General features: G+C 46.8%; 1 protein-coding gene across 4 annotated transcripts in view; it reads left to right on the forward strand.

Annotated features, from left to right (window-relative positions):
- RGS3 (regulator of G protein signaling 3) overlaps positions 1–25,878 on the forward strand; it is an 834,919-nt gene that overhangs the window by 432,016 nt on the left and 377,025 nt on the right. For all 4 annotated transcript variants that reach the window (XM_085609985.1, XM_085609988.1, XM_085609990.1 and 1 more), the window contains one exon: positions 8,866–9,202. In XM_085609985.1, the coding sequence (XP_085466111.1) occupies positions 8,866–9,202 (337 nt within the window). The remainder of the gene's footprint in view (positions 1–8,865; positions 9,203–25,878) is intronic.

The following is a 25,878-nucleotide window of genomic DNA, read 5'->3' on the forward strand; positions in this document are numbered from 1 at the left end:
TATAACTTGAATAAGACTCATGGGCTTTAAAAGTGGGCGTATAAGTTTAAATTGTAAGGGATTGTATTTCGGGCAATTCATGACACTATGTAAGGTGTCATTATCCAAGGCATTATCACAGTTACACAGTCGCATCATTGAGTCCCTGAGACAGCCATGATTAGAAGACAATAGTCGAGGAAATAAATTAAGCCTAAAACATGTCAGTAAACGTCGCTGGTGGCGGGACAGATTCCAAGTCAAATAGGGCTCCATTCCGCTGACAGTTTTCACCAATATCGCGTGACGCACTGATTGTTCATGTAGTGCTATGGCCTAGCGATCTGCTGCCATCTTGTTTTTGAAAGCATCATTGACCCATCTATAATCGTACTTACCTATGCTACTTGGATTGGTGTAGAGCTCATGTCTCCCTAGAGATTTCATATTAGAGGAGATATAGGCCAGCCATGGCATCAAGAGAGAGTTATCCATTTCCACACAGTCTAGCATGGTCAGCCTGTTAAGGCCCAACTCCTCCTTTGTCCAAACTGTGAACCAGAGCTTCAGTGGGCAAAGTCTGAACACAGCAATATTATAACCCAAACCAATTTTGAATGGTGTGCTTTGTGGAACCCCTAATAGTCCTCTAAAATATTTATTTTTGGCTGTTTGAATGGGGACGACAGGCCTGTATCCCATGATACCACATCCATAGCTGGCTATTGGGATGCACTTGATCTTCAAAAATTCCAAGACTGTTTTTATGTGGGTGCGTCCAGCCGGCAAGAGAAATCTCCTGTGCTAAATGTGGCCTATAGCGGCATACAATACCGTAGTGAGTGGCAGGATCCACCACTTCCTGCAGGAGTAGCAAAACCTTACATCTGACAAATGCGTTCTGCAGATTTTCCAATGGGTTCCTGCCCTACCATTCCTTCTCGAACCACCACATCTGCCAGCTATGGTGGAACGCCTGACGGAGTACCATCTATCCATCTTATGCCAGGAAGGATCCTGGAGACTGGTTGGTGGCATTGGAACTGCAGGATACTTTTCGTATTCCTTGCCCTGCAGGCCCACAGGCTATACCTGCGGTTCAAGGTGGGCCAAGAGCACTTTCAGTTTGTCGCGCTCCATTTTGGCCTCGGGTGGGAATAAAGATGATGGCGGTGGTTGCTGGCCATCTGAGGAGGTCTGGGATCTTCCCCTACCTCGACAACTAACTGCTGAAGGCTGGCTCTCCACAGTCAGTTGCGGACTACCTACAGACGACAACAAACCTCTTATCTTTGTGGTTCTTAACCTTCCAAAGTCACACCTGAATCATTTCCAAGAGGCTTCCTTTCCTCAAAATCATCCTGGATTTGGTCCACTTTCAGGCCTTTCCTCTGGGCCAACGAGTCCAATGCATTCAGGCAATGATCCCGATGTTTCAACCTCTGTCTCAGTGAGGATGGCTCTAGGGTGTTTGGGCATACTAGCCTTTTGCATTCTGTTTGCCGACCATGCCAGGTGGCACACGCAAACTTACAATCAGTCTTACATTAAATGTAAAGACAATGATATAAGTAGTTGTCATAGTGTTTCGAATTTCCCCAAAAATGTTCCGGTTGCATATAAGAACCCATAGGGCCCAATAGTAGTGCACACCATGTTGAGTAACTTGGTGTACTCTTAAGAGAGACGCAAACTTTGCCATGGATCTGAAGTCTCGGTGAGCCCGGCACCAGGGGACCCGGTCAGATTCCATCCAGGTATCGTAGAAGACTGCAAAAGACCTGCCATTGTAGCTGTTTGACCGCAATTGACCAGCAGCAGACCCCTCTCCCTACAACACCCAGAATGGACAGTGGGGACAAATGCATCACTACTGGCAAGTCATATGGGAGGGGTGGAAATCAGAGGATTCTGGTCCCCAACAGAGAGCCACATTCACATTAACTTGTTGGTGTTGCGGGTAGTCTGATTGGTGTTGAAAGCCTTCCTGCACTCCATTAAGGGGCTTCTGGTGCAGGATCTCATAGACAACGTCACTGCCATGTTGTACTGCAACAAGGAGGGTGGAGTGGGGTCCTGGGTAATGTGTCAAGAGGCCCTACGCCTCTGGAGCTGGTTTACGCATCAGAGGATTTCTTTGGTGGTACACCACCTGGCGAGATCTTTAAATGCCAGTGCAGATGAACTCAGCCAGTGGAGCTTAGTGGATCACGAATGCCAGCTGCATCAAGAGGTGGCACAGGGTATCTTCCAGTAATGGAGAGAACACTGTGTTGAACTTTCGCCACCACTGAGAACACCCAATTCCAGCATGTTTGCATGCAGGAGTTCCCAAGAAGGCTGTCTTGGAGATGCATTCCGCGTAGAGTGTATATCTTCCTGCCACTACCTCTCCTGCCTAGAGCTCTGAAATAAGATCAGGAACGACTGGGCCCCAAGTCATCCTAATGACATTGGACTGGGTCAGAAGAGTGTGGTACCAGGAACTTCTGGGCTTGATCATCTGTCCTTCAATCAGGCTTACGTGGCAGAAGGACCTCCTGATGCAGAAGCAGGGCAGGGTGTTGCACCGGAGCATGTGCAATCTACACTTCCATTTGTGAAAATTGAGCGGCAACAGTTGAATTTTTCAATCTTCCTCCTGGGGTCATTGATGTTATCATGGCAGGCAGATGGCAATCACCCGAATTTGTATACACGGGGTTCTGGGACGAGTTTGTGGTGTGACACCTGACAATTAGACCCTTTGTAGGCTAAATTGTCAAATGTGGTGGTGTTCTCTTTATTTTTAACCCAGCAAGGCCTTGTTCTGAGCAGAGATAAAGATTAACTCTTAGCTCTTTCAGACTTTTTTTGCTTCCCGGACCAGCTAACCTTGTTCAAATCACCAGTTGTAAAGCGTTTTCTAAAAGATGTGCATCATATATTTCTGCTAAGAATTTTTGTGATGCCACAGTGGGAATTGATTTCAGTTATCAGTTTCCTAACGTGTACCCCTGTCAAAGCAATGCACAATTGTTCTAAGCATTTACCTAGTGAGTGAACTGCAGGCCATCTCGGGCCAGACCCCTTTTACCAACTTTTTTCAGGAAAGCTGCTGTTCTGGGCTCAAGCGGCATTCCTGCGGAATGCGGTGACTCCTTTTCATGTTGGTCAAGTAAACGCTTCTGACCTACTTTGTGCCTCCTCATCCCTCTAAAGAGGAATAACCACTCCATCGTTTGTCTCACAGGAGAGCACTCAGCTTTTACTTCGAACTAACCAGAGAGTGGACGATCAGCTCTTTGTAGCAAAGAATGGCAAGGCGGTGCAGAAACAGACCATTTCTAACTGGATAGTCCTCTGCATTAAGATCAGCTCTGCACTTGCTAAGAAGCAGCCTCTGGAAGGAGTATAGGGTCACTCCGCTAGAGGCAAAGCTAGTACAACTGCGTAGGCACACGCAGTGGCTATCCTGGATATCTTTTAGGCAACCACATGGCACTAGGTGCACATATTCAAAAATCACTACTGCCTCGACAGTCCGGACTGTAAGGATGGGCATTTTGTTCGTTTGGTCCTGCAGGACTTTAGTCTGAGCCATTCCACAGATCCACCAACTTGGGAAGGGTGACTCCGATATCTATTCAAAAGGTGAGGAAACTACAGTTAGAAGTAGCCTTCAGAGTAACACGTTACTTACTTTCGTAACATTCATTTTGGTGGCTCAGATTACTTACCGCCCTCTGCCTCCCCATTCTGGTATGGTCTCTTCCATCTTAAAAGCTCTGAATGTAGAAATCTGCATGCTGTTTCATTCAATCCCCTGACAGCCTCTGCTTTTGAGTCCGCGCAGAGTTAATAAGAAACTGACAGAGCGTATTGGTGACACATGGGAGTCATACTGCGCCGCCCGCTGGCATGCAAGCGCATTGTTTTTAATATTCTGGATTGAGTCTGGCACTGGGGGATGGATATTGGCAAGGTGTGGAATCCGAGTTTGGATGGAGCATCCACCAGAAAGACCGTTACAGTAGGCAAGTAACTTGTTCTCCTGAACGTGTAAGGTTGTAAGTGATTTAATACAGAATACAGTTCCCTGTGGAGTTTGTGTAGATGGTTGAACAGATTTTAATGTTTAGCAGTGTTCACAGCACTGTGATGCTTTGATGTGTGAGAAAAATCTTTTGAGAAGAGGATTTGTGGTCAACAATTATTTAGGGCTGTTCAGCTTTGCCTTTCTGAAGTCAAACAGTCAAGAGTAACCCAAACATTAATCCTGTTCTCCCAGGGTTGGAGCTAGGTACTTTCTTAAGGTAAGTACCTAGCTTCAACCCTGATCCTGGGTAGAATAGCAGTAAATACAATGGTCTTTGAAAGGAGAAACATACGGAGAAAAGGCAAAAAGGTTTGGGGGGATTGTTTCTGCTTTTAGACATCAGATTAAATTAAGAACAAACAGATTTTAATTTCCTGAAGTTGGATTTCATATAGATTTAAAATATGCCCAACCACGGAACTCAAGAGAGTAGAGGAGGCATAATTTTTGCATCATGCAAAGGCTAAAGTTATAAATAGGACAGTTTGTCTACTTGTATGTTTATATTGCAATGCTGCTATCCAGCTTTCCAGTTTTCGACCTGTAACTACCTGCGTTCCTGCTCTGACCTCACCCTAATTAATATGATCTTTGAAACGAGCTTAAAAAAATACTCATGTGGTTCCTGAACATAGTATGCATTATAGAAACTTCGTTCTCATGATTTCTCTCAATTACTTCTTGATATACTAGACCTCCACATCTGGAAGAAAAACGTTAGTTATAGATTCCTTACCTTAGAATTACCCCCAGGCGTCAGACTGGATCTGCAAAGTTTTTTCGTCAGCAGTACCTCTGCGCGTCGGAAGGTGGCGTCGGTCGACTTCTTGATATACTAGACCTCCACTTAGAGTCAACTGATAACCGCCTAGTATGCTTATTAGATCCTTTAAAGAAATAGAACCATATCTCTTGTTTAGTAATCTCTTGTTTACTAATAATCAGTATCATAGATTTTTCCTTATGAGGTTTGAATCTGATAGAGAAATCTTGCTGCAGATTCCTTACCTTTGAACTTCCATGTGTCAGGCTGGATCCGGAAGATTTTTTTGATAACAGCACCCCTGCGCGCCGAGAGGTGGCATCGGTTGACTGCGTGACATCGTAGGCGTCGGGTTCATCGATTGTCATGACATCCGCACCATCTATATAGGAGCCACCCCGTCACGTTGAAGTCAGTTCTTTTCTTTCCACACCAGCCAGCGCAGATCCGTCAACGAGAGCTACCCTCCTCACTTTTTTACAGACTTTTTTCAACTTTTTGTCGACTTCAGTTGGTGTGCTAGGTATATCTAGTAAGAAAGCCTCTGGGTTGAAGCCGTGCGGCGCCTGTCATAGTGCCATGTCGGTCACGGACCCCCATTTGGTGTGTCTCTGGTGCCTGGAGCGCGACCACAACACAAAGTTGTGCTCCATGTTCTAATTGCTCATTTTATTATGCAGTATATGAAAATTAGGAATTGTATGTCTTAGTGCATGGTCCGTTTTGCTGTTTTTACCAATTTGTATTTATTTTTTAATTTTCATGTGATTCTGTTTTATGAAGTGATATTGTATGATTTTGTGATATGAATGGAATGTATTTTGTATCGATGTATTTTATCTTTTGTGGCATTCACATTGCTAAGTAATGATTTTGATTGATTGACTACTGCCTAACTCATCAAGACAGAGCACTTGAAAGATGATGGCAAAAAAATATATCCTGCCATAGAACTGCATGCAAAGGGCACTCCTAAAGGCCATAACTCATGATGCAGAAGAGCCGAGAGGGATTTTTTCCAACTCTACATTTTTGAAGCGGACTACTCGAACAGCGACTTATTTTGAATCTACAAGGAAATGGGCACCCCACCCAATTGTCAAGCCTTCTGGTGCCATCAAGTGATCTCTGCAACAGCGTCCTATTTTTCATCATAAACAAAATCAAAGCCCTAACATATTGTGTCTCCGACTCTGCTCCATTGCTTGAGGTGGTTATTCCACCAGCCCATTCCTACCCTAAGTTGTGCTCTGTGTTTATAGCAGCTACAGAGAACAAATAAAGAAACCTTCTGATGCCCTTCAAAAATCGCTCACCGGACTAGGACCTATGTGATTCATAACTTGTCAGTTTGTCTCCTTGCACTGCTGCCACTTCTCACCAGACTGGTCAATATTCATTCCCCTTTCTAGTGGATTCACTTTCCATCACGTGTTGTCATCACTCCTAAACTTAACCCCTTCGATGCTGCGCAGATTCCGCCGCTGTGCTGACGGAATCTTGCGCGGGTGTGGTCATGACGGAATGGTTCCGTCATGAGCACAGCTCAACCGTGGGTCATGACGGAACCATTCCGTCATGAGCACCGAAGGGGTTAAGAAACGTTCAGTAAGACTGATAATCTTTCAATTCTTCGATAAATCTCTGTATCCTATTTGGTAAGGCAGTGAAAATATTTTTGTCGACCAACTCTCATCTAGAATTGGACTGCAGCCACAGCGCCTTTTGTTTTAGCTTGGAATCCCATAGGGGCACTGAATAAACACTATAAAACATTAGGGAAAGACTACTTAATACCTGGCAGCAAGCCTAAACTGTTCCCTCATCCTGATAGATGTTTTGGTGGTATTTAGCATCACCTGGTACTCCTCATTAGACTACAACTTTCAGGCGGCATCAGTGGAACTAAGATAGCCTAGTTTTCCTCTTTCTTACAAAATTGTACCAGTCATTTTAAAATGGCTTAATTTCTTTCTACATCTATTAACGTCATGTCCAGAGTTCCTTAAAGATCTGTGTTATCACTGGCATTATTAAAGACATAATTGTCCCCTCTCAACACGGTTCCTGTAAGCTAGGATATCATGTGTATGCAGATGCCATAGAGCAACATCTTTAGGTTGATGCCTACATTGGCATCCCATTAAAACCTGCACACGACCTATCCCATGCCCAGCGCTTCATTCACAAAAACTGGTTAAACTAGCATGAAGAGAAACCGTTCTTCTTCTCCCAGGGATGGTCATTCCTCCAAATCTGCTTTTTGCCTGGCCCTGGTTTTTGGGCTCATCTGAAAAAAACTGTGTTTACGGTGGTAATAAGCTTTCATTCACATACCAAATAAAAGGTTTCTGTAAATCTGCTTTCTACCACGTATATCTTCTAAAACATGTTTTTGCCTCTTTCCCCTCCGTCAGAAAATTGCTATAATCCTTGCAGTCATTATATTGCAATAGACTCTACATTTGTATGCTTAGCAGGTGAAATCCCGGAGTCCAGAATCTTGCTGCTCATGTTCTATTTGGGTTGAATTGGTATGACCAGATTGCACTGGCTCTGAAGTTGCTCTACTGGTTGTTGCAACCAGTGGTGCAACTTCAGTGCTGAAAAGGAAAGAACAATCTCTAAATCCCTTTGTTGCATTCAAAACATGCTATAGAATGCTCAGCAGTTTTCTTGGCAAAGTTCATCCTTTATATATCAAACATAAATGGGACTGTGGGGGCTTCTAGGTCCAGCATACGTGCATCTTTTGAGATCTGTAAGTCAAACATTGCTGTCTGGCTGTTCCACTACAAGACATGTGTAGGTAGCTTGATGGTCTTGAATCATCTCTGTTAAACTCCTTCTGATGTGTATCCAAGACTGGAAACTGACCAGCTTCGATTCAGAGGGTTGTTAGAGGTCCATGTATTTAGCCAGATGTATGGGTAGCCCTTACCCACGCACGTGGTGCTGCTGTCATCTAATGTGACCCAGAGCTGCTGGTTAGAAGTTTAAACCAGGCTCTGTGCACCTTCAGGGTTCCGGTCTTAGATTGAGACTTTACTAACTCTAAGGGTTTATCATCCTGTTTGTAAGTAAAAACAGGCATTGGGTTTTGATGTCTACGGCAGTGATTCTTAACTTGTGATCTGGGATCTCCTGTGGGCTACTCAAGGGGTCCTTGACTGCTTAGAAAATGAATAATATTATCAGATTAATAAAATGTATATAAATAAAAAGCAACGTAAAATTGGAGGCTAAAAATGAAGTAGGTATCATCAGATGTATTCGTGGGAGGAGTGCAAGTGTATCCAACAAGATATAATATGGATGATGAGCGGCCTCAATTGAATTTAGAAAAGCTCCAATTTTCACATTCCAATAAATGTTGTTGTTTTGTTATAATTGTGAATTAAATTAAATATTTCATAATTTGTTTGATGAAGGCTTGCTTCTGTATTTTTTGTGTATTGTTTTGCAGCTTAAATCCTTGAAAATGTCTAGGCTGGGGTTTCCGGCTTCTAGTAATGACTCGATGGAGTCCCCAGATTCCAATAATGATTTGGGTTCGAATAGTGGTTTAGTGGGTGTCCACAGAAATCAAAAGGTTAAGAACCATTAGCTATGGTACACCTTAAATGACCACCACAATACATTTGACGCTCAAACTGCTGCAAAGTGGTTTTGTTCACTTTTTAAGTGCCCCCCCATACCCCCACCCCCCTCAACAAGAATACAATTTAGAAGCCTCTCTACAGCTGCTGTGAACTACTATCATCAAACCAAAGCTCACTACCACAAGCTGGGCATGGCTAAGTCTTGCATGTTAATGAATAAATGTGACTTTTAGCGCCGCTCTCAGCAGTGAAGGTTCTCCACAGTGTACATCAAGGGACTTCATCCAACTATAAAGGTTGTCTTCCATTTTTTAAATGCTTGCAGACTCTTCTGTGCACTTGCCTTACCTTCGTTGTATAGCAGTTTCATAGTACTGCATAGCTGACTGTGAGCCATTGTTGCAGAGTACTTTTGGTGTTTCACGGTGTGCGTTGTTTTTCAGGAAGTGCCACGGGGAAATCACTCTGTTAGTGTGGAGAATTGTACCACGGGCCAAGCCCGGCATCGAGAACATGGTCCGAAGGTCGTCCTGCAAACCCACGTTCGAGCTGCAGCCACCTCATAAACGTGAGAAAAACAGCGCCAACCCAGCACGCGCGGCACAGCGTCAGAGCTGCCACGTACTCTTCGACGGGACCGAAGGAGGGCTGCTGAACAGCTGGGAGAGGCGCAGAGAGCCGGACAAGAAAAGCCTGCGCTCTGCCCCTACTCTGTCGCACACGTCATCAGCAGGGGATAAAAACTACATCATCTTGGCACCTCTCAACCCTGGAAGTCAGGTAGGGCACCCTGTTTCTTAACTCGCTCTAATTTGTGTTTTATTGGCAAATAAGATAAAACAGTGGGTCAATGCAACTGCGGCAAAGTTTAATCTCTAATGTGCAGTTTGCAGGTTTGAATTTCAGTTGGCTGGCTCACTTATATTTCTGTGGTCCCTAAAACAGACACCTAGAACTTAGTTAATACTTGCACTGTATTTGCAGTATGCCAAGCCACAAGGTGACTGCAACAAGCATTGTTCGTGTATACTTTTCTCGCCCTCATTTACTGAGATTATTCGGGTGTATGTACACCCCCTCCTCACCCCCAATGTGGTAGGGAGGCAGGTACTTTTTTTCTTGTTCAACCGTATTGCTGTAAACTGGTGCTTAGGGATGGGCTTTGACACACCCCTTTTAGCATTGGGTGACTAAATATAAATGCAGAGCGCACGACGGAAGGAAATGACGGCCCAACCCCTCGGTGACCTCCGTGCTGCCCGAGTGCGCTTCAGACTCCCCAGCCTCTGCATTGCAGGGTCGGAGGCTCAGGGAAGTGAGCTGCTTCGATGTAGGAAGCATGGGCGCAGATTTCTTTTGCACATCAAAACCAGGGTGTACCCTTTTAGGGGCTGGGTAACCAGTTAACGAAAGCACATTAAATTGCTCTTTGGGCATTTACAGTAATTATCGTGCACTGCTACAACAATCGCTAATGGGACCACTCATGCAACTAGAAACACAAAATATCTTAAACAGCAATTTGTGAGTGAGAAACAGATTGTAAAACAACACAGAAAGTATTCCAGTCAACGATTTTATCCATTTACGTACGCAACAGAAATTCCTACCGTTCAAAAGACTCAACCCATATACAAAACCCACCAATTACCCTTTATAAACAAGAAAAATATATAGACTAACACAAAGAATGTCAACATGTTAAAACAGATAAGGGTGAATGTGTGAAGCGAGAAAACCCAAGGTCTGCTATTTCCAATTGGTTCCGACGGCTGCCCTTCAGGGAAATGCATTTGCTGAATCCATTGCCTACAATGGCGCAGTATGTATGACTATTTGAAATGCCCAAGGAACACTTCATTGTGTTTTTGCTCGCAGATTTCTGGCGGTCAGTGGTACATGCTGTAGCTCAGGTGACATTGTATATACATAGCGCATTTATTCGGCTGGTCTGGCACCACAGCACTGTCTCTGTTAACATTTACACTGTAGAGGCCCTGTCTAGCATGCAGGGTCCGGAGGGTGTAAGTTTGTAAAGTGAAGTGTATTGTAATGTGCATGAGGGCTTATCCAGTCATGTTGCTTCAGACCAGGCCTTGTGCGTGACCAGTCAGTGAGTCAGAAGACTATAAGGTTGATAGGTTACACTTGCTAATACCTTATCTAGTGTAACCATTCGGGAAGAGTTTGTTTTATAGTGTGGCTTACCGGGAAAGCGTTGTTTCTTGTGCATGACGGCTGCTGTGATGCTCATAGTTGCTGTCGATCTAGACTTGGCCTTGCATGCAAGTTTGATGGTGATGTAGAAGACTGTGAGGTTGATGAGAGCTGTGCTTGTTGAAACGTGGCATCTCTAATATGGGTTCTATATCAGTGTGTGTGTGTGTGTGTGGGTGGTTGGGTTGGTGGAGAAGCATAGGATGTACATTCCTCTAGGCTCGAAGTAGTGTGAGTCGGGCAGTGGGGAGCGGACCGGTCTTTAAGCCTCTTCTGGTTTCGGGGTGGATAGGAAGATTTCAGGTATTCTGGGAGGGTGTTCCAGCTTTTGGCTGCCTGTTCCTCAAAGGTAGGTCCAACTGATGCAGTACTTTCTGAATCAGTGCTTAGGGGTCTTCTATTGCAATAGCACAGTTTCTCTAAGATGATGGTGCTATAAGGGTTCAGGAATTGAAGTGATAAAGGGGAATTCATCCCAGATTTAGGGCTTCCCAACCTGTGTTAAATCTACTGAACAACCCTATTGGGGTGAAAGTATCTCTGTTGTAGATCTCGCCACCTAATGGCACATTTCTCAGTGAAGTCATTTTTTTCATGCAGCAGTTTCATGTTTGCGTATGTGAAGCCTGGTGACCAGTAATTCTACTGAGATCTTTGGCTGGTCCGGTTACCGATATCTTGCTAAGGAATGTAACTCTTTCTTTACACATTCACCCTCACATAATTTGGCACTGTTGGGGGATAAATGTACAGTATAGTGTACTTTGTCAGATCACATTTGGCTTGTGACTTTAAGGTGACTTTCACAGCTAGAAAATCAGCAAAATAAATTTACAAGAAGAGAGGCGAACAGTTGTTTCTGAATCTTGGAGGTGGGACCTTACACGAAGCAGGTGTTAGTGGATACCAACCGTACGAGACTCTAATTTGAAGATTTGTACCTAGGCATGGGAGGGAGCATGTCTGTGAGTTACCCTCTGCAGAAAGTCTGGGGAGGTCCTTTGGATATCAGCATGAATTTAATATGGATGGGGAAGATTACATTTTAAGCACATCCTGAATCCTAACCTTTATATTAAAACTACACAGGATACCTGTGAACCTTCCTTTTGTTGGCTTGCTTTGTTAGTACATACGTCCATGCCTTACGCTTTCTGATGGAGAGCTGATCTTGTAGTTAGTTGATTGACTGTGGAGGAGAGGACTTGCATTCCTCACATTGTGTGATCCTGAGCACTTTACTTCATATCCCTTTCCCTCAGTTCCTGGGCCTACATTGTGAATGATATTGCAGTACAGACACTCTAAGATTCTGTGTACTCATTCCCGCTCAGTCCTCGTGAGATAAGGATTGTTCATTAACTGAACCAGAAAAATAAACACTGGTCTGGCCTTGGAAAGGAAGGCAGTCACACCCGGCTCATCATGTTCACTTGGCGTCTTTTTTTCTTTTCCATTATCCACCCGGTCGTTGTTCTTTAAGTGCGGGCTGCTGCACAGTAATTTCTGAGTGATCAAGAAAGCCGTATTGCCTCTGGGCTTTGAGCTCAAGCATTCTGAATTGTTTGACAGTAACACTTGCGTCTGATCATCGACATGCGCACACCAAGAAGGCTTAAACGAGTCTCTGGAGCATGAAAATGGGACAGAATCTTCATATTCTACATATTCCTTCACCTCCATAGCAACGGCAAATAGCAATCAGATCACGGACGCAATTGGTGAGGAAAAACTTTATGTAACTGAAAGTCATCCTCTGGGCACAAGTGAAAGGAAAGGTATCCTAAAGTTGTGAGGGCACTCCCATCGCAAAACCAAAAGGGGAAGAATTTAGGAGTGGTATTTTAAGTTTTCATTGACTTAGATGGGCAAAGTTGTAAGAGGTTGCTGACTGGGAGGTTGTTGAGAGGCTACTTTTACATGCAGGAGCCTGTTGCATCTTTTAACAAGGGCCAGTCTCCTGTGTGACCAGAGTGCATTGTGGTTTATGTGCAGTCATTTTCAAGATTTTGTGAGCCATCTCTAAATACCCTTATTTCAAGGTTGTACCTCTTTCCAGAAGGTCTTGCCTCATACCCTTACTTATTCAAATGGTAAATTACCTTAACAAATGTCTGTCTGGTCCGATTCCGGTGTTACTTACTCACAGGGGGGATTGTGGTAGCACTCATGTACCTGAACCTGTAAAATCCTATTACAAAATGTAGTCATCTGTGTTACCCCACCGTTTCTGGTTAATTGAAGTCCATCTTTTATATTTCTTTTTAGTTGTTTTCAATATTCCTCCAGCAATGTTTTTGCACTGGCAGTTTAAGTTAAAGAAAACCAACTTCCAACAATTATTCTTCTGCACAATTCTACTACTACTCCTTCACACAGAGCATTGGGTGAGGTTTACAGAAGCACCAATGACTGCTGGAAGGTGGCATATACAGGGCTGCAGGAGAAGTTCTATCATCAGGCTCCAAAACATACGAACCAAGCAGCTTATGATACCCATCAATACGAGGATATGCGACTGTGTCAAACGTGTTTTGGGCGCACTCCTCTTCTGGTAAATGCCATGTCCAAATTTGCGGTAATGTGCACAGAGCCTTTCAAAGTAATGGATACATACCTACACCACATCCCAAACACGAGTCACCAAACAGCCAGTGCTGTAACCTCATGTTAAGCATGGGTGAAGGTTCCTGTGATTACAGGGCCTGAAACTATTGAAAGAGGGGCGATATCTTTCCTTTGGAAAACATTGGAAATTAGGAGAAACAATTAAAGAAACAATCTGGCATTATTATTTTCCCCTGCAAACCTCTGAATCATTTACTGGAATGAGAGATTTGATTAATTTACTATAGGCGATCATTGGCGACTTTGGGGCGATGAGCTTGAAGTTGATTGGTGCCTTGACAACGCAGTAAATAGTTGCGTTCTCTTTGTGCCCTGTTTCCCAAAATGGCATCAATCATGACTGAGTGCTCCTGAGGGTGGTGGCAGCTGCACAGAACAAGAGCGAGGCAACAGACCACCCTTGGGTGGCTGAGCCAATCCTCCACAAAGGGCTGAAAATCAGTGGTATAACACCTGATGAGTGGGCTTGTTTAGACCCAACTGAAACAGAGATCCCAAAACGGTTCTGTGAGAGGTTGACATTATGTTGGAATGTATGGTTTTGCTAGGACAACTATATATTGTTTTGCATTGTGAATCATGTCTGGAGTCCCATGCCGTGCGGTAGTTCACCATCACATGGTTGGGTCCTGAATTGTCTCCTTGTTGTTTTTTTTCCCTTCTTCTTTGGGCTTCGCCATTGACTATTTGGGGCCATGTCCATCATCACATCACGTCAGATGCAGTTTGTTTTGTCTAGGTTGTGGAGAAAAAGCATTGACGCTAGAGAAGAGTCTCAGATGGATGTTTTTATTGTAGGATCACTAACAAAGACCAGAAAATCAGAAGAGGATCACAGATTGCAGAACAAACAGAATTGGAACTGAGTTGACAAAAAGAAAAAAACAGTCTTTAGAGGTTTTATGTTGCAAAGACATCGACCATGTGGGTTGGAGAATGAAGGCTGAATATGGCGTATACCTCCTTTAGGTTCTGCCCATTGTCCCACCACAACTTTACTCAGAAGAACCGTCATGAAGTTTTCAACCTTTGCCTGTCGAAAGACCACAACTCAGACGGGTCGATGCGTTAGTCAAGGTCCTGCCCAAGACACTGGAGACAAGGAAAATTCAGAGGTGGCCTCACTATGCCATGAGAGTATTAGCAGAAAACATTGCTGAGGAACCTCAGGCTGTTGAGTGATAAGGAGAACCCCGGAGAAATGGAGGTGGCACAATGGAAGGAGTATGAAACACAAGAAGTCATCAAAACCGAGAGGGAGAAAGCATCGAAGACCACATTGAAGGAGATCCAAGTAACATCGGAGGTTCATAAAGAACAGGGCTGAGACCCTTGGATTCAGCGTCCTCGGAAGGTGCCACAACAGCAAATATACTTGTAATTGAGGGTGAGCATAAACACAAAGAATTCCACGGGTAGAAGTTGAAAGACACTATTGGTAGCTAACCCTGGGAATCTGACTCAACTCCGAAAGGACATCGGGAGAGAGGCAAGGAACTTTAAAAGAAGGAAGCTTCCGCGCCATAAGAGGAAGGGTTCGATGCCAAACAAAAAGAAAAAAATATTGACTGGAGGTCTTGATGAGAAGAAAGGAATTTGAGTCCCTGAAATATTCCATATTTATTTACTGCCTCAGGGATCCTTGCCATTTTCCAGAAATCTTCTCTCCTCATAAAATGTAATTGAATAATTACGTGAGGGATTTAATAGTTACCTCTATATTGAAAATGTTGAGACATTCCACTGGATAACCTTCCTCACCTACTACTTTGCCATTTCTAAGGCTACTAATGAAAGTCTCTACTTACTCTGTTATTGGAGCTATTAGCATTTGGGAATCTTCAGTAGTAAGTATTTGGAAATGTAGTTTCTGCAGGTATTTTTGAATTTTGTTTCTATATGAGCAATGGTACAGAAAAGCTGTATTTTTACTAAATGGGGCAGAAAATCAGTCCTGTCTCTTTTTCATTCTCTTTGATTATGCCATAGTTAGGGTCTCGGATCTTAATAATATTGTTTCTAATGGCTGGTTATATGTACCAAGCAAATATTTGCCTGCTATAGCCACTGCCTTGTATAATTGGTGCCCCACTGTTGCTGAATTAGGTATCTCTGTTTTTTATAAGCTACTCATAAAGCTAATTTTTAGCTTTTTCATACTGGTGGAATTGTAATCTTGTAAGCTGAGAGTTTAGCAATCTCCCTGCCTCATTTATTCTGGCATTGAGAACCTGGTATTTAAATGTGTTCTATTTATTTTTCAGGATTTGCAATGTACATTGTTAGCCTTGAAAGCCTCCCACAATTGAGATGCTGTATTACCCTGTTCAAAATATTTCCTAATTATGTCTTTGATGCGGTTAACAATTGTGTTATTTGTGAAAATAGTCTTGTATATAAACCATTTGTTTATTTAATAGTTGGTTGTGTAAGAATTATAGTTAAGCGAAGTGTGGAATGGCAATTGGATATGTAGCTCACTTCCTGTAATTTTAACGAAGTTGAGTCCAAAACGTAGTCTATTCTGGAGGCAAAAAGTAGTTTGCTAAAACAGGAAATGTGTCTAATGTTGTCATTTTTGATTTCCCATGGATTGACCAGCCCAAGTTCTTTTCTCATTGCATTAATTACTTTAGGAGTCTTAGTTTTCTGCTGAATTGATCCATGTTTGGAGGTGTCTAAATCAAGAAATGGAAGAAAACTAAAGTTCCACCAATTACGTAGGGCTGGGAGAAGGTGACCAGTGCCATAGCGCAGAGATGTAGGATCATCTTCAACAGGTCCATAGTATGACACTAGTGTAAAATATTTATGAGAGATTTTAACCGCTAAAGTAAATATCTCCCCATGTGTTCTCTGTATATGGCCCAAAACAATCTCTGCTAGGAGTATACAGACCATCTGTGGCTGCTGAAGGAGAAGAATAAGTTTGTCTATAGCCAGGCCATTTAAATTAAGTTTTTATATGTTTTTCTTCCAATAAGATGAATGTGGGATTGAACGTGCTTAGCCAAGCTTTTAGAACAGTTTTTCCAAGGTTGTTGAGTCCACTTGCATTTAGGGAGATCATTTTTTTAGTTTCTGTAAATTTTTGTTATTTTGGGAATTGAACTGGCAATTTTCTTCATTTCCTGTTAAGTCAGTGAAAGCAGTTTTCCTTTTTTCCTAATTTACCTTTCCTTCTGATCCTTTCACTGTCTCACACCACCTTTCCGTACTCCCCTGCTGTTAACCCATAGTTGTCTCTCAAGCATTTGTGCCTATGCTCTGGGAGACACCACACGTATGCAAAATGGCACTCTGGCATTGCACCAGTGGAGGCGCTTGAATCACAATATACTTTCTACCTCCCTCTTGTCCCTTTTTGCAGTGATTTTACACCATAATTCTCTTTGTGATTCTGCAAAAGTATTTATTTTGGTTGGTTTTCTAATTATGGCAGGGCCTCTCAGTTGCCATCATGTCACTTCAAGATATGTTTGTACTGACCTTACTTTAGCAACTATCTGAAAGTTTCCTTGTGCCATTGCCTTCCGTTTAGCTGTCTGTACTATCATCACTTGTGCACCATTTGCTTTGAACTCGGAGATTCATTGCTTCAGCTCCCACCTGGGTTTTTCTTGGAATGTTTTTTGTTGTAATAATGTGATCATGCTGGAGTCTCTATGATTATCATCTCCCCTAGGTAGTCCACCTTTTATTGATAGCAATTAAGTACTGTTTCCCAATATGTGGATGGATAGAACCTCTATGAATTGGCAGTCGATGAGCCAGTACAGAGAATGAAGAAAGGCAGTGAGAAAGCAAAGACAATAGGCACTTTGCAGTTCAAAGGCCCATTTCGAGGAGGGGCAACACCAAGAAGAAGGCTGCCTGCAAGTGGAGGGTCTCAGTACACCATCCCCTATGCCAGCTTCACATCACAGACCAATTCCCAGAGTGCACCATCACAGTGGCAATACCCTACTACACGAAGGCAGATCTTTTGAAGAAGAGCCAGAGGGAGAGGTACCAGCTCTTGGCGGTCGGGATTGTCGGGCAAGTCTTCCAAAACTACATGATATATTACTGAATTATCAGCTTTAAATATATTTTGTAAATTCAACATTTTTCTCCAAACCTCAGTCTGAGTTCTGAAAATAAGCACATAACATTTTCATCTTCAATATATGCTTTCAATTTTGGTATACATATATCAATCTAACCAAGAAAAAGCTCATAGTTTGGTAGGCTAGGTTGCACACAGGAGAACTACCTATTGGAACCTGGAGACCTACCGGTAGGTCACAAGCTACTCGATGGAGAAGCCTGTAATAGATGTTACTGTGGGAGTGAGGGATATCTCCGCTGTCGTATTGGTTAGCTGTCCACTACTTCCCTTGCATCAAAGTATAGAAATATGTTCTCTAGGTTGATGTCTCTATTGTGTTAGATACTGGTGCAGCTTGGCCGAAAGACCTAATTAGCCACCAAAATCTTTTGGCGTCATGTGTTACTTCCCTACTATTAATGTCACGCCATCAATGTGGCTTCCCTTTTCTTTCCAGAACTCCATTCTATAAAATGCTCTCTACTTCCTCATTTCCAAGTAGGCCGACTGGGCATGGGTCCTGGAATACTATCTTGACAGAGTGTTCAAACACCTTTTCATCGCTCCCTCAATAATAATAATAGCATTTGCAAAGCGCGACAGCTACCTCATGCAGAGGTGTCCTGGCGCTTAGCGGTTAATGCAGGTGAGGATCTGGCCCAACAGTAGGGCTAAACTTGACTAAAGAGCCAGGTCTTCAAGGCCTTCCTGAACTCAAGTTCTGACTCGCTCAAGCGCGTGTGGGAGGGCAGAGAGTTCCACAGCCTGGCAGTCCTAACCGTGAAGGACCTTCCTCCCATTCGGGACTTTGCATAGTGCGGTACGCACAGCAGGTGCTGGGAGTTGGATCACAATGTGCGTTTCTCGTCTAATGCAGCCATGGCCCCTGTCGTGCATGGCTCAAAAGACCAGGGTCAGAGCCTTGAACTCTACCCTTTTAACTACCGGGAGCAAATGAAGTTTGAGTTATAGGTAGGGAATGTATGAGCAAATGAAGTTTGAGTTATAGGTAGGGAATGTATCTCTCCGGATTCAAGACTTGATGCTTTAGAACAGATTTTGACCATAAATTTTAAAATGTGTTCCCAGCATTCAGGAAGTTCTATGTTATTACAGTTTAGGTTAAATTGTGTCAGAGCTGAGATTCTTTTTTTTTTTTGAAACCGTTTATTGCAATCTCAAATATATACAGGTATGGGCCTACAACCTTCCGGCCGGCCGCTAAAATTACGATGACAAATGGCATACATACAATGAGGCACTGAACTTTACATAGACACTAAGGCAGGAGGTATCCACAACGCGGGCCATGTGGTTCTGAGCCCACAATACGGTTTCATTTTATACAACACAACAACATAAATAAACACACACCCGCAAGGCAACCCACGATCAAAAGCGGCAGCACGTGCTCCTCAAATGGGGGACCCCAAACCATCCACTGAAAACCCCCAAGCGGGGAAGGGAAACAGGTCCGGGACTGGGAGAATATTGTGCTCGGAACGGAGGGAGGGAGTAAACTAGGGGGAAGGAGCTGGGGAAGCGGGAGGCAGCAACGGCGGCTCGCAGATATCCCCGCGGTAGGCGTTCCAGGGGCCCCATATCTTCACCCATGCCCCAGGCTTACCCCGCGCCACATACACCACCTTCTCTCGGAACATGCACCAATCCATGTGTTCTTTCCAGGCCGACACCGCCGGGGACCTCTGGGATCCCCACAGCTGCGCAACGTCCCGTTTAGCCACCATATAGCCCAGAGTCACCCATCTCGTCTGCGGAACCGAGTAATCGGTCGGTTCCCACACATTCAGCAAACATCTCCTCGCTTCAGGCAACAGCGCGACATGCGTAACCGCTCGCAGGACCTCATGCACACCACGCCAGAATCGCTCCACCCTCGGGCATTCCCACAAAATGTGCAAAAAGGTCGCTGAAGCACCACACCCACGCCTACACAATCCGTCCTCGGCATAGCCCATACGCAGAAGCCTTGGCCCAGTCATGTACACCCGGTGGAGTATCTTAAGCTGGACGAAACGAAGGCGAGCCGGGATGGCCACCTCCTTCGGAGAGGCCACCGCGGAAATCCAGTCCTCGTCGTCCAACTCCAGCCCATCGGCAACCCAGGCCTCGCGGAGGCCAGTCAGTAAGCCCGAGCGATCATTTATCAATTTCTTGTAAATGAGGGAGATCGTGCTGTCCGGAACATGGCCATCTAGCACTCGATCCTCCAGGGGGGAGGACTCCGGGATGGAGGCCACGTCTGGGAAGACGGAGCCCAGCGCGTGACGGACCTGCAGGTACCGAAAGTATTCACTGCCCCGCAGCTGAAACTCCGCCTGCAGCGTCTCGAATGTTTTAAATCCTCCCCTCGTCCAGAGATCCCCCACTGTACTGATGCCTATAGTGTCCCACTGCTCAAAGCCCTTCGAGGTCCACAGAGAGCCCAACCTCTCAGACGCGTACAGCGGTGACGCCCGGGTCAAACGGTCCTTCCAGCCCATAGCTGCATTAGCCGCGTGCCATACTCGCACCATGACACGCGTGGGTCCCGTCAAGCGGGAATCGGGCACACTAGCGTAGAGCGCTCGATTGTAGTCGCCACCGGGCAGGAGCATCTTGTCCATTTCAAACGCCGGGTTTAGGGCGGGCCCATAGAGGCCCTGATTAATTGCAGCCAACTGGGAGGCCCAGTAATACCGTTTAATATCCGGGAGGGCAATCCCTCCATCGTACCACGGGAGCGTCAACTTTGCCAAGGCTATACGCGGCCTCCCATCCCAGAACAGGCGGCGCTGTAGACCTTCCACTTCACGGAAGTAGCGCGCTGGGACCAGGTCCATAGTGTTCTGGAGAGCGTACAGGAAGCGCGGCAGTGACATCATCTTGAACAACGCCGCCCGGCCGAGCGGCGAAAGTGGCAAGCGCCGCCAGCGCGCGACGTCCTCCTTCAAGCGCTGGAGGGGGGGAAGCAAATTTCGCTCGTAGCGGGCCACCGGGTCCAGCGTAATGTAGACACCCAAGTATCGAAATCCCTCCGAGGCAATCTGGATCGGACAGCCCCACGGGAGGACAGGAGCCTCCCCGGAAAGCACATAGACACAGGATTTGGCCCAGTTGATGACAAGGCCTGAATTGCGGCCAAAAGAGCGCAGAACATCGACCAGGACAATCAGTGATTTGCGCGGGGAAGCTAAGTACAAAAGGATGTCGTCTGCATAGAGAGACACGCGGTCCTCATACTCAGGGGTCCAACGGAGACCTCGGATAGAAGGGTGCCACCGCAGCCACTCTGCCAGGGGTTCCAAGGCCAGTGCGAACAGGAGCGGCGACAGGGGGCAACCCTGTCGCGTGCCCCGTCCCAGCACGAATGGGGCCGAGACTCGACCATTCACCACCACCTGCGCAAGTGGGTCCGAGTACAACAATTTGACCCAGCTGATGAAACCCGGCCCGAAGCCAAACTTCGCCAGCATCGCCCAGATGTACGGCCACTCGAGTGTGTCAAACGCCATAGTGGCGTCCAAAGCCGCCAAGATGGCCGGCTCCCGCACGAACGGAACACGCGCTAGCACGCCGTGCAGGCGTCGCAAATTAAGAGCCGTATTGCGATGGGGGATAAAGCCGGACTGGTCTTGGTGGACCAGGTCGCCCACCACGCCGACCAGCCGGTTGGCGAGCACCTTGGCGAGGATTTTAGGTTCCGCATTCAAGAGCGAGATAGGCCGATAGGATGTGACCCGATCTCGAGGTCTCCCCTCCTTGTGGATGACCACGATGGTAGCCAGACGCTGGTCCGGCGGGAGGGAGCCCCGCGAGTGGGCCGCAAGGAACATTGCGCGGAGGTGGGGTGCCAGTACATCCGGTCGCAGCTTGTATAACTCGATAGGAATGCCGTTTGGGCCCATGGCCTTGCCAGAAGCGACCGAGCGGATGGCGAGGGCGATTTCGTCCGAGGTGGGGGCGGCATCCAGCGACTCCCTGTCCTCCACAGAAAGGGAGGGGAGCGCGATGTCACGCAGCAGGGCATGGGAATCCTCCTCCGAGCAGGGAGAAACCGGGGAATATACCTCGCGGAAATAATCCGCAAAGCAAGAAACAATGCCTTCCGGCTCAATGACACGCACGCCATCCGTCCTCTCAATCAGCGGGACCACACGACTCGCTCTCTCCTTCTTATCCAGCCACGCAATCAACTTGCCCGCCTTATCACCCACATCATACAATCGCCCCTGTTGCTCTCTGCTGAGGCCCCTGGCCGCCTCCGTGACGAGGGCCCTATAGGCCGCCTGCTTAAGGTGCAGAACGTGGAGCGCAGCGTCAGTCACCCCACTCCCCAAATCACCCTCCAATTCAGTAATTTCGGCCTCCACCCGGGTCACCTCCTCCTGTGCGCGCCTCCGGGCATGGGAAATAAAGGAGAGGGCCTCCCCTCTCAGTACCGTCTTGAAAGCCTCCCACAGGGAGATAGCCGACAGGACTGACCCCACATTCTCCTCGAAATACCGTTGCAAGGATTTAATCAAGTCAGCGCGAATAGTGGGGTCGCGCAGGTACCAGGCGTTGATTGGAGCTACCCTGCCCTCCCCCCTCGGGAAGACATCAAAGTGCAACAGAAGCGGGGAGTGATCTGAAATGCCCCTCGCCAAATGGCGCACCTCCCCCACCCTCCCGGCATAGGCCGCAGGGACAAGGATATGATCAAGCCGCGAAAGGCTACCATGGGCACCCGAATGGAAGGTGTACTGCAGCTGAGTGGGATGCTTTAAACGCCAGCAGTCTACCAATCCCAGTGTGTCCAAAAGGCCCGACAGCCACGCCTGTGCCCGGGGGAGGTCCCTAGGGGGATAACGATCCATAGTCCCAGAAACCACCGCGTTGAAGTCCCCCCCAACCACCAGAAGCCCCCCCGGAAGGTCAAGAAGGAGGCGTCCCAGGTCCGCAAAGGTGGTGGACTGTAACCCCGGTGGGAAGTACACTGAGACAAAGACGACTACTTTGCCCTCCATTCTGCCCACCAAAACAGTGTAGCGTCCCCTCTCATCATGGCGCACCTAGTCTATTTCTAGCGGGAGCGAGGTCTTGACCATAATGCCCACCCCTCGTGAGCCTGACGTAAAGCCTGAGTGGGCCACCAAACGATAACCACGTCGATTCATGGCACAAAAGGAGTTACCAATAAGGTGTGTCTCCTGCAGAAAGACCACATCAGGCGAAATCCGTTTCAGATACTGCAGGACCACACCCCGCTTAATCCTATCCCCCAGCCCGTTAACGTTCCAGGACAACAAAGTCAGGTCCCTACCCCCCATCACATACAGAAGCCATCATTTGTCCCCCCGAGAGCAACTCAAAAACACCAGTACAATAAAGGGTTTGCCTTGCGGTAGAAACGAACCACACCCCACCCCAACCCACCCATCCCAACAAAACTCCCCCCACCCTGCACCCCTGCATGAGCCCGAACAGCCCCCCCAAAGTGCAGTGTGCCTGTCGCCCCATAGAAGAAAACTAACTAGTCCCCCAGAGGAGGAGGGAGATCCCCCAAGAGACCCCGCACGACCTCCACAGGAGGGGAACTTACCCTAACAGTCAATGGTGACAATAACACAGCCCGGAGCAAGGCCTACCATTATTCCCTTAGTCCTGATCCGGCGGGCCCTCCCCACCAACCGCGCCCCCCCCGCCCCCCCGGCCCCGATCTCCAGGCAAAGTGTCCAGCCAGTCCCCGGCCGCCTCGGGACGATCAAAAAAGTGCGTGCGGCCATCTACCTCCACCCTCAGCTTAGCTGGAAAAAGCATCGAATATTTGAGATTCAGGTCTCGTAGGCGACGTTTGACACCCAGAAAGCTTAGTCTCTGCTTTTGGACCGCCGGGGTGAAGTCAGGATAGAAATTAATATCCATGTTATCAAGTCTGACTGGCCCTTGGAGCCTAGAAGTCTGCAGGATAGCGTCTCTGTCCCTAAAATTGAAGATCCGGGCGATGAGAGGCCTCGGAGGGGCGCCGATCTTAGGCCTACCCCCGGGGACCCTATGGGCCCGTTCCACTGCAAAGAATTTGCTCAGCCCCCGAGGCTGTAGGTGGGTGAGGACCAGGTCCTCCACGAACAGATCCGCTGCCTCCGCCTCTCGTCCCTCCGGCACCCCGATAATGCGGACGTTGTTTCTCCGGGCCCGACCCTCGGAATCCTCCAGTCGACGATTCATCAGGGCGCTCGCCTGGCCAAGCCTGCGCACCTCCTGTTGGAGGGCCGCCACGTCAGTTGTGAGGCCCGAGGTAGAGTGGGCCAAAGAATCGACCCGGTCATTTGTTTTAGACAGATCGGCTCTCACGAGGCCCACGTCCACGAGGGCCGAGTCGATCTTCTGCGCCAGAGTGTCAAAGCGCTGGTCCACCGAGGCCTTCATCTCGGCGATGGCGCCCATGACGTCCCGGAGGGTCAGGTCCGTGGGCGGAACAGGAGCATCAGTCGGGCCCGTGGGGGACCTACGCAGCACCTCTGGAGATCCCTTCTGGAGGGTGTAGCGGTCCATGTTATTGGATTGTTGGGCCGTGCCACGACGGGTCGACTTCACCTTGGCCCGGTCGCCATCTTGTTTTGTGGCCATGGTCGCAATCCCCAAATCGAGCCAATCTCCTCAGAAAAGGGGCAGACAATCCCGTTCAAGGGCTCCGGGGGGGGGCGACCACCGCTCCTCAGGACGGATCGCAGCCGGCGGGCCGGCAGGGCAGCCCAACGAGGCCACAGCACCGCACACCGCCCCGCAACCCAACCTCGCCTGGCAGCAAGGAGGGCGCAAAAGCGAAAGTGAAAGCGCGGGGTACGCGAGCCACCCAGCCTTGCCCGCCGCTGTTGTTCACTTTGTGTCCGGATCGCCCCACGACTCCAGTACGGGGGGCCGGCGTGGAGAAGGCCGCAAACCTCAATCGATGCTCCTGCCGGTGTCCGAGGTCCGATTTAAAAACGGAAAACGGGCGTCACCTCTGCACGGGTTCACAAATACAGTCCCCTCATCTGGGACAGGATTCTGTCAGGATTTATACAGGAGGTCGCGGAGGTCCTCGGGAGCCTCGCACCTACGCGGCCATCTTGGTTGCGCGCTAGGCTCCTCCTCCAGAGCTGAGATTCTTATTGATTCCAGCCATCTCTTATAACGCGGGTCACTAAGTTGCTTTCATCTCATTTTCTGATAATTGGTGTTCTCCTCTTCTTCAGCAATCTGGTAATTTACCTTTGGGGGCCAATTACATTTAATTACTTACGGGAAATGATCGATCTCTCTCTTGCCGCCGGATGATTTTAAATGACAAGATGCAATCTGTTAAAGATGGAGAAACCAAAGTGTAGTCTATCAACTTCTCCTTTCCACAAGAAATAGGAGGGATGGATGTGGGAATGACAGGAAAACGTCTGCTATTGAGAGTCACTACAGAGCGATTGAACATCCTATTCCAGATTTCTACTTCGAGTTTCCCAGTTGTTCTGGCTGTTATTACTATGTCTGGAACATTCAAAAATTCATCAAGCTCATTCAGCAGATCTGGGATAATGCTTAAAGGGTCCACATTTTAATTGAGATTGCCAGTTAAAATCAAAGCAGCATTCCTTCTGTAGCTTTGTAATGTGGTCATTGAGTGACCACCCAAGACATTTGGCAGTCGAGGAGAAGTGACATTTGGGTGTTAAGCATGTGAATCCAATCTGGGGGTATGTATATGTTGTATACAAAAGATTACTCCTCGATTGTTGATGCCAGCCCCATTAGTTTCGAGACCAATATGTAGCTGCTCTCTATTGGTATCACAGACTGAGAGATTTCCAGGGTTGTGGAAATTAGTTATTACCCCACACCCCAGATGCACAGCCCCTCTCTGAAAGCTTGGTAGCAGGCATATTCCAGTTCGTATAATTTGGAATATTGTATCTCTGGCCCATGTTTCTTGTAAGCTGAAAATTTGCTAACAATATGAGAGGTTTTGTAAATCTTGAGCTGTATATAGTTGGTTAACCTATGCAGTGTTCCAGGATATTAGGTGTACTTTTTTGTTAATGTGCTGTACATTTGGTGCCTCATGTATGTTATTCTCAATCTGCTATTGTTTTTTCATTGACCATATCAGGGACCTTGAAAGCCATCTAGAGTCATCATTTTTGCAGCTCCTACGGTTGGGCCTCTGTGACTGAGACTGTTGTCCTTGACATGAGCAACCATCCTTACAATGACTATAAATTATGACGTAATTTAATCCCGTTAAAGCTGATGTGAGGCCGTTTGAGCTCCGTATGACTGATTTAGGCTGGTCATTATTCGTGGATTCATTATTGGGCCAGGAAGTGGTAGAGGAAACTTATAATCCGTGTTAGTCAACAATTTGTTGCCACACTCCAAAAAGCATTTCCTTTGTGACACAATTAGCGATATCATTGATGTAGAGTAACAGTACATTCTGGTTGGATGCATTTTACACTTATCGAATACAGAGCATGGAGAAATGTATTAAATTCCTACATGCTCT

This window comes from Triturus cristatus, chromosome 1_2, assembly GCF_964204655.1.
Source record: "Triturus cristatus chromosome 1_2, aTriCri1.1, whole genome shotgun sequence".
NCBI lineage: Eukaryota > Metazoa > Chordata > Amphibia > Caudata > Salamandridae > Triturus > Triturus cristatus.